General features: G+C 42.4%; 1 protein-coding gene across 1 annotated transcript in view; it reads right to left on the bottom strand.

The window, feature by feature from the left end:
* Positions 1 to 10,025, bottom strand: part of slit1b (slit homolog 1b (Drosophila)) — a 110,619-nt gene that overhangs the window by 49,356 nt on the left and 51,238 nt on the right. Inside the window, exons 5-10 of the mRNA XM_050045353.1 lie at positions 7,871 to 7,942; positions 5,324 to 5,395; positions 4,945 to 5,016; positions 4,325 to 4,488; positions 4,094 to 4,241; positions 3,607 to 3,678 (exon numbers count right to left, since the gene is read on the bottom strand). Coding sequence (XP_049901310.1) covers positions 3,607 to 3,678; positions 4,094 to 4,241; positions 4,325 to 4,488; positions 4,945 to 5,016; positions 5,324 to 5,395; positions 7,871 to 7,942 — 600 coding nt within the window. The remainder of the gene's footprint in view (positions 1 to 3,606; positions 3,679 to 4,093; positions 4,242 to 4,324; positions 4,489 to 4,944; positions 5,017 to 5,323; positions 5,396 to 7,870; positions 7,943 to 10,025) is intronic.

Raw genomic sequence — 10,025 nt, 5'->3', positions numbered from 1 at the left:
CTTTGCACTTGAAGGTTGCCCGTTCACTTACGTTTTAACAGGTCTGACGCTACTATGCACCCCAGCTGTATCTAGGCTAACGGCTAACATGCTAACTATTATTTTTATGTCACTAGTCACTTGAAATAAATTTAGGACGATAGGAGACAGGTTGAAATAAACCGAAATTTCCCTTTGATTACTTAAATTCCTGAAGAATGTTTCACCTTTTTCGGATTCTCCATTTAACATGGGGTGCATGTGAGAAAAGCAAAGTTTCACAGATTCAAGGTAACACACAGTGAGTAACTGACTTATAAATGGTCATCTTGCAGGTACAGTATTCCTTTAGCAGATGAGAAAGTGTTTAATAGTGCATTTGTTTTCTTCATGTGATACATTCTGGGGTCAAACATACATGAATGGTTTTATTGTTCATTTTTCTAATCCCCAAATCAAATCAAATCAAAACCATTTATAAAACTGAGAAACCCCACTGTATGTGAAAGGCTGGCTCTTAGAGAGCGAGTGCAGTTCTGCTTAAGTTTTTAAATCTCTGATTTAGTCTGGCCGAGCCAAACCACAGCATGTCAGATTATAAAATCCTTGTTCTGCTGCCACATGTCAGTCGCTCAACTGTCACAATAAATTTTAAGACAAACCACTTAAACCAGCCTGGTAATGTAATCAACCCCCGTCTAGGCTTGGGACGGTCTCACAGTGATGATGTAAGAGGATGGGGGGGGGGTAAGATTGAGAGGAAAAGGAAAACCACACAGAGACAAAGATGGAGAGAGAGAATGTCTGAGGATGGAAATGGGCAGAGGAAGAGAGAGAGAGAAGGAAGCAGTGAGAGTGAACAGAATAAAGCCACAAAGAAAGAGGAGAAAACTAAAATAGGGTACAAAGCTAGGAACATTATTATTGTGGTCAAATGAGTATTTTAAACACATTCACCAGATCACAATGATATACGTCTGATTCGTCATGCAAGACCCTAAAACGGCCTCTGATGGGGACTGCATCTGACATAAATCAAGTGCTCCTCCATGCTGAAAATCCACTGGGGCTGTTTGTTATGTCGAGCAGGAAAACCACAGCTCGGTGAACAGTGGAGACAGAGGAAGGAGAGAGCGATCCAGTTGGCAGATCAGAGTTTAAAACACTCACATTTTCCCAGAGGCCCTGGCCCTCTGGAGGAAGACATACTGTGATCGCATTGGTTGAGTTGAAACTTAAGGGGTGGAGCTATAAAACCACAGCTCCTCTGGCTACATGGTGTTAGTCTAGCTGACTTTCAACCTAGCTCCTGTAAAGAAAAATGTATATTTAATCACTTCATGTCATAATAATCATAATTATACTGCAAATCATAGAAGCTAAGGGAAATATTTTAGTGCTGATGTTTAACTTCTTGAGCAAAAAAAACCCAACCTCACTATTACAACATGAAAGACTTTAAATCAAGTGATAAATAAATATATCTTCGTTTGAAAAATTAACTCTTAATTTTAGAGTATTCACAAGTCACTAAATCTGTATAGCTTGGTGTTAAAAAGTGGCCGTCAACATCTGAGGTGGACCTGAAATGCCATTAAATCTTCCACAAAAACGTTCAACATTCTATGAAAATGCAAGGGTATCTAGTACATGACCAAACCATACACCCCAGCCCCTCTACTACACTCTGCTACTGCCAATTGGCTTGCTACTCCCTCACTATGAAAGGGGGGGGGGGGCAGCTACCACTCAGAAAAATCACGACTGTTTACTGTCCAGGCTCCACAATGGTGAAACAAACTCCCCATGGACATAAAGAAAGCAGAAACTCTACACATCTTCCATTCTTCCATCGCAGACTGAAAACTCATTTGCTCAGACTGCACCTTGGCACATTTAAAGAATAAAAATAAAAATGTCTGTTATTGTCTTTAAATGTTGAACTTAAAGGTCCAGTGTGTAAGATTGGGGAGATTTAATGACATCTAGTGGTGAGGGTGGCAGATTGCAACAAGCTGAAACTTCTCCTGAAATAAACAAACCAGGTGATTAAAGGCGCTGTATGTAAGAATGTGGCCAAAACGGTTACTGCACTCAAATTCAAAATACTGCCGCGAGTCGTGTCCGCCCCCCCTCCCCTACAGATTCGAGGTTGCTGGACAGCGGCACGCTGGAGACTGATTTGTTTGCCTACGGGCGGCTGCCGTGGCAGGGCCGCGTCGCTGCGTCCTTGATCTTCGGTTTTTCAGCGTACCGTTTGAGCAAGTCCGGCTTCTCTGCTGCTAACGCTGCTGCCGGGATACAGCTGAGGAGGAGCCGCCTGCTAATGCTATGTACCGGNACTATTTGCTTTAGATTTCTTACATATAGCTCCTTTAAAACCAGTAAAAGCACTGAATAAAACAGTATCGTGATAAAAATCAGTGTTTTTCAGACACTATTCGTTGCGGTGGCGCTTCCCACCGTGACTGACGCGGAAATGCAAACACACAAATGGCACTTTGGCAAACTCTGAGGACGAGGATCTGCTCCCTATGTAGATATAACCGGCCCATTCTAAGGTAACAAAAACACAATCATGCTTTTTTTCAGATGATTATTCACTAAAGAAAACATATTTTTAATATTCAATTCTGCCAATATATCCCCCTAAATCCTACATACTGGATCAAAGCAGTTGAGCATATTTGATAAAACTGATGTACTTGCATGATTCATGCAATTTTTGTTGCTGAGTTCTGTAGGGATGATGTTTATTGGCAAGCCAACCCAGAAGTTAGCGTTGCCCTCAAAAAGCCAGTGGGATTTTTCCATTGGATTTTGGGTTACTGCAGAAAATAAGTTGCAAACAAAAGTTTACGATACTTACGTGTTTTGTTCAGCAAGATAATCCTCACAAATGGACACCACTGTCATGATTTTTTAAGCGGAAATGCAACTGCCAAAAGTTAAAAGCTAACATTTGGCTATACATACATGACCTCATTGTCACTTCCACAACGAGGCTGTAAAACCGTGTTCAGCGTGATGAGGTTCTGTAGTGTCATTTAGCCACTCGTTAACCTTTTTCACGAATGGCTTCAAAATTTACAAGTGTGGTATTTACTGACATATTTTATGTTTTAGAACTAAATGTGAAAATCTCTAAAGCTTATGTTAACAACAAATCTGATTTTTGGCATCTAACAAAACAAAAAAAAAACACTGATTGTTAGTCGCTTTGGATAAAAGGTTGAGCTAAATAAATGTATTGCAAGTTTTCACAGACTAATTAAGTCTGCAGAATCTGATTCAAAAATTAAATTTCCAAATTGAGGACTTCTCATGACTGGTTTTCGCTGTCCACTTCTGGAGGCAGCAGACTATGCAAGGCAGCCCACGTGTCCTTCTCTCCAGCGCCTTTTTCTGAGGCCTTCCCAGGCCAGATGTGATGTACCGTACATACATGCCCTTCTGTGTGTTCTCACTCTGGGTCTCCTCCCAGTTAACCTCATCTGGCTAAGGGTTCACTCACTGCTGCCTTACATTTACAGGCCAAAGATGGAAAAAAATCAGCGATATTCATCCAAAAAAGGTTCTTGAACCCAAACTGCTATTTATCAGTGAGTTTGTTTTCAGAAGACTCACATTCGACGAAGCTTCTTGTAGGAGGTGAAGGCGCCCGGAGGAACAGACTTGATGCCATTCTGCTCCAATCGACTAGAGAGAAGCAGAGAGAGAAAGAGTGAGACAGACATTAATAATTTGCCTCCTGTAGGTTGTTATACACCACAGCATGGCTGCCAGCTGGATGTTACTTCCATCAGCTGGACTGTCTGTAGTTTCCATTCAAAGTCCTCAGACATTTGTCCACATGCAGCATTAATTCAAGACACATTACTTCATATAGCATGATGATATTTTTTTAACAAGATGCTGCAGATCAGCAATGTTGCAAATTCTGAAGAGTAATTTTTGGGACAGTGTCACTGCTTCAAATGTGATTTTTTATTTATCCCAGGAAGATGCCCAGACCATTCTATACTCATGATTACTTGTCAGTTCAGTGCTAAAGGACATAAAGCTCATTCTACTTGTAAGTTGTCTCAGTTGAATGTAAACTTGGGATACTCACATCTCCGTCATGGCCTCAGGGAGGTGGGCAGGGATGGCAGTAAGGCCCCTCCCTCGACAGTCCACGATGTTGTTGCTGCAGGAACACATGGGAGGACAGGAGCCCGATGCCAGGCTGCACGGCTGAACGAAGGCACTGCCGCCGTGCCCTGTGAACAAACAAGTAAAACTAACTTTGACTCCCTCACCCACAAGTGAACCTCAGTGTGTTGTTGTCACTGGGCTGCCGTACCTGAGCAGGCAAAGTCGCTCTTGCGCAGCTCGGCGAGGTTGAGGCCCCTCAGCGTGGGAGGAGAGCTGCACTGAGTGTAGAGGCCTAAAGCCGCCCGCTGCCGCAGCCATGGAGACAACCAGGCCAGGTGACAGTCACAGCGTAGAGAGTTAGAGTGGAGACGACTGGGAGGAAGAGGGAAGGGAAAGAGGACAGGTGGGAGTGAAGGAGGGAGGAAAGGAATGATGTGAAAGGACAGAAGGCAGAGAATGGGAACATATGGGGAAGGAGGGAAGAGTGCGACGAAAAGAAAGGAGGAAATTGAAAGAGGAAGGAAAGCAAGGTAAGAAAGAAGGGAACAAATAAAGAAGGAGAGTGTAAAAAGAAGCCAAAGAAGAGACGGAATATGTAAAAGGAGTGGATCGGTGGGAGAAAATAACAAGGTGGGGAAGTATTGAGAAAGGAAATGAACCACAATATACAGAGAAAGGAGAAATAAAAGAATGAAATAAAGAAGGAGAGACGAAAAAATAAGAAACAAGTACTGGTAAGTATCTGTCTGTGCTGTCACTGTGGTTCTGTTTCCAGAGTGAACAATGTGGCATTCTGGGTAACGTAGTGCATTGAAATGAAGGACTCACAAGGTGCGGAGCTTCGGCATGTGGTTGAAACTGGAGACTGGAATAGTACTGATGTTGTTGTTGTTCAGTGTTCTGGGAGAAAGAGAGATATGGAGATAGAGAAAAAGGGAGCGAGGGAGGAAAAGAAAGAAACAGTCAAATGGAAGAGAGGAATAAAAATAACAGGAAGCAGAGAGTGGTGGGAGAAATCATAATCGAGTAGAAAGGAGAAAGAAAGAGAGAGAGACATGAAGAAGAAAGTGGGGATAAAAAGGCAAAACATGAACAAATAGTGACACCGGGAAAAGAAATAGATAAAAGAAGAGATATAATGAGAAGAAGTGAGAGAGATGCCAAACAATCTGTATTTGAAAGACTCCATGCTTTAAGTTTTACTCACAGTACTTCCAGAGATCGCAGAGCTCTGAACGCCCCCTCCTCGATACAGCTGATGTGGTTTTTATCCAGCTGACTGGTAATGAAAGGAACACAACACCAGAATGATATTTAGTCAGTCAGTTAAGCCGACCAAGTAATCAATCCACTGATCAGTCTTTTGCAGGTTACTTGACGGGGACCTTCATGAATTATGCTTTCCCTTATTTAGTGTCTTAAAGGAAATGGCCACCTTAGAATGAAAATACAGACAGTACTTACTGACCCTCATGCCGACGACAAATGAAACGAGACTCGAGAACTAGCACCATCACTAGCCATCAGCTAGTCTCACGCAAGTTGCCATGTACACACATTTCCTTTAATATATAGTGTCACAATGAAGATGTTCATATTAAGTGTGATGTGAAATGTGGTTTTAAATAATGAGGTAAACATATGTAGAAGCAATCCCTGTGAGCAAAAACATCAGGCTTCAGATCGTTCTGAAAACTCTGTTTCAAACAGTTGTTGCTACTGGATGACATATACATTTCGTAATGAGTGGATCCTCAAGCGTTTAAAAAAAAATATTAGTTTCAACCGAACTGGAGGGAAAAAAAAGCGTTGCAGAAAGTCGTTACTGTGGGCTACGGCAACAATAAACCCCTGAGCTTGCCTGAGAAGGACTGAATGCGCAAACCTGCTATTTTTAAATATCTCATTGAGACAGACTCTCACTGCAGCCTGTTACATTTTGTTCCAGACATGGGGGAAAGTTACACACACAGTTACCTTCAAGTCTCAAACAAGTCCCAAGTTAGTTGCAGTGAGAATCAAGCAAGTCAAGTCAAGTTCCTGCTATAAGTCAAGCAAGTCAAGTCGAGTCATTGCTCAGGTCAAGCAAGTGACAAGTCAAGTCATATGTCACATACAGCAAACATCTCCTCACGATCCACTAGCTTCATGTCCTCTGAATATGCTGTGAAAAAGTCCGGTCTCTGTAGGAAGCCCAGGCTCCGCAAATGGCAACAAAAACATTTGGGTCCAGGCTGCACCAACCTGCCAGCGCGAGACCAGCGAAAGCAGGCACACACACACATATGAACGCGGTGCCCATGTCTCACGGTCTCGCACAAGTGCACACACGTGAACGCAGTGCACAGAGAGGCAGTTAGAGCTACAGGCTACAATGAGGCTAAAAACAGAGTTCAAATGACCTTTTTTTCAAACAACTTTTTATGTCGGGCTTCAGGACACTTGGATCACTACAGATGAACAGTATGGAGATATTTTGTGGTTTCAATTATGTGTTTTTGGACGTTTGAATCTGGGTCGCCGTCAGCCTGCATTAGGTGGAGTTGTGTTGCTACCTCCTCTCCCCTTGGATCTCCGCAAGTGATGTGAGGACTCTAAAACTTCACCTGAGCCTCCCTCGGCATATGGGTGAGTAGATAATGGCTGAATTTTCATTGTTGGGTGCACTATCACTTTAAGTAGTGAGTGGATATTTAAGTGTTTAAAAATATATATCAGTTTCAAGGGGATTTGGGGAAAAAAGCATCGCAGAATGTCATTCCTGTGGTTTACGGAAACACTAAACCCCTGACCTTGCGTGAGAAGGACTAAAACTAAAATGCAAGGACACTGCAGCCATTACATTTTGTTCTGAAAATGTCGGTGTGCAACCGTGTTACGTTTACGATAAACGAGATGCAGACTTCCGTCTGTGTCACCGCTGATGAGGAAATACAGCGAGTGCTGGACGGAGCAGTGAGTGATTTAAGAGTACTGTTTGTGGTTGAAATGCTAAACAGACGTATAGTCTAGGTACCATGTCTGAAGGGTTACTTTTGGTTCCGAAGGTACCATACCGAAAGTGTTTGGCAAAAACGTGACTCTAGTGTTTACATTATGTAGCCAACACTACCAAATGAAGCAACATGCTAACGTCAGGGAAACGTTGAATCTTGGGTGCCAATGTTGTAAATTTCTCCACGATTTCGGATCATTTCCTGCTGGAACATTTCCGGTTGTGTTAAGAAGCTTTAATTGGTGGAAAGCGCTGCTATTCTCCGTTACAGTCATTCCTTGGCTGCAATGATGATGCAGAGACGCCAAGATACGATAAACCTGAAGACGATAACCAATCAGAGCAGAGTGGGCTTATTCGGGATGGGGGGCTTTAAGAGACAGACGCAAAGTGTTTCAGACAGGGGGTGAAAACAGGTGTTCCTGCTCAGACAGTATGAGGAAAATGAAGTGTTTTTTGCCATTAAAGCATATAAACATGTTCTAGTAGAAACCAAAATTAAAAGTATGAACCTGGAAATAGGCATAATGCACTAGGTCGTCTTTAAATTCAAACATACTGGTGCATCTTAGAATACGCAGTCTCTCTCTATGAACTGGATATACACTGGAAGATACTGCAGATGTGAAATCTTCATCATGCGTGTGATGTTTACAGTTCAATTGCTTTTTTACAGGATCAGACTGTATTGTTACCACTGCTTGTTTGTGTGTGCATGTGTTTGTGTGTGTGTGTGTCTTAGTTTATACTTTCACATACAGGTTTTTGAGGTCCGTGGCTCCTCTGAAGGCCCTCCTTGGGATGGCCTGGATGCTATTTTCACTCAGGTCCCTGGAAAACAAAGAAACAGAGAGAGAAACTTCCTGTTGAGTGACACTGAAAATACATGCTTTCTTTCTTTTAACTCATGAATTCTACTTTTTTATTATTATTTATGTAATCTCATTATTCAATGGTGCGTAGGCAATATTGTGTTGTTGTTTGGCTGATGCCAGTAAAGCACACTAAAAGCCTCCATATCTTCTTCTCCATCTGTTACAGCCAGCTGACGTACTGGGAAGCAAGTACATTTAAAGGAGAAGGTGAATAAACATTTAAAACAGTCTGAAAAAGAAAGACGGGTTAGACAAAACATCTAAACAGTAAATGAATTTACAGCATTGTAAAAAAAATAAAAAAGCTTTAAATCATAATATCCGGTAGTGTTTCCGGCCTCTGTGCTTATAAACATTGGGTCATCCTGCAGCATCTACCCACTATCAGTCCACTAAATCTAAATTTCAGGCTGATCCGCGCCATTACCAGCTACTTTCAAACCAATCTAAGCATCAGTTCCTCTTTATCTTAATGTTGTTTTTCCCTCTAGCCCAGAGGGAACTGAGGGAGGCATGCAGCAACCAAGATTGCCTAGAGACCAGAGAGGGTCGCACCTGCTACGACAGGCCGGCTTCATACTGACCAAAAGGAGGATGAGTAGAGAGAGATACGATGTTACAGCTAGAAAGACCGTAAGGTAAGAACGGATGAACAACAGCAACCACAATAACAGAACCAGGCTGATAAAGGCAAAACCAAAGGGATAAAACTGTGTGTGTGTGTGTGTGTGTGTGTGTGTTTGTGTGTGTGTGTCAGATAGACCACAGAAGAGGACGTACATCACTCTGCCTGCCCTGGAGGACCTCAGACACACTCCATTAACGTCAGGGTCAAACCAGAGAGCCTGACGGAGGAGGAAACACCCACTTACTGAGACATGCACTGCTGATATGATATACTGTTTGACATCCAGCCTCGAAACACTCTCTTCGTGAGAGCAGATTTAATTTACACAGCACAACGTAACACTGAATGTGAGAATTACTGGTTTCTGCAGAACAGGACAGTCAAGACAAGAGACAATCAGTAAAGTAGTAGCTGTCTATATTCCATTGTAGCAGTAAGAGCTGGTGTTTTCTTCAGGGACATATAGTGGTTTACTACTGATGTGTGTTGTGATGATATCTTTATCTTTTAACTGCTGTCCTTCTATTTATTAACACCATACTATAATACAGTAAGGACGCATAATATATTGTTTTTGTATTGTCATTGCAATGTCAACTTGTGCAATAAATACATCACGAAAGACTGTGATACAGTAACAACGTATTTAATTACATCCTGTCTGTAGACGGGTTCAACAATAAGGATTGCTTGATGGCCCGGGCCAGTAAAGAGGTACTTTGGTCCCAAACTGGCCTGTGCTCAAAAACGCGAGTGAGCAAGTGACATATGCTTTCTGCTCTACTTTTCAAGACTTTGCTCTGCTCTGTCTGTGTCTGTCTTTGCACAACAACAGACACAGGGAAGCTTTTCCACTTCAAAGATGATGTGGCGGTCAATCCTAAAACAACATAGGAGTTGAAATGCAAAAGAGCGTTCAATGGGTCTTGGAGAAAAACATATGACTGGGCTGAGAATGATGACTGGCGTTATAAGAGTAGTGTAGACAGAGACAGAGAGGATGGCGGTGAATGCCCTCAGAACAGTCAGGTGTTAGTGATCGGGAGCAGAGAACAAATTAACTTTAAACTTGTCAAGTGATAGTAAATGTACTGTGGAGATTTCCTAAAGATATACATATGTACACCGATCAGCCAAGACATTAAAGAGATAGTGCACCCAGAAATGAAAATTCAGCCATTATCTACTCACCCATATGCCGAGGGAGGCTCAGGTGAAGTTTTAGAGTCCTCACATCCTTTGCGGAGATCCCAGGGGAGAGGGGGTAGCAACACAACTCCACCTAATGCAGGCTGATGACGCCCCAGATTCAAACGTCCAAAAACACATAACTGAATCCACAAAATATCTCCATACTGCTCGTCCGTAGTGATCCAAGTGTCCTGAAGCCCCGACATAAAAAGTTGGTGTG

Source organism: Epinephelus moara, chromosome 5 (genome assembly GCF_006386435.1).
Source record: "Epinephelus moara isolate mb chromosome 5, YSFRI_EMoa_1.0, whole genome shotgun sequence".
Lineage (NCBI taxonomy): Eukaryota > Metazoa > Chordata > Actinopteri > Perciformes > Serranidae > Epinephelus > Epinephelus moara.
This window is presented reverse-complemented; position numbering and strand designations above follow the sequence as displayed.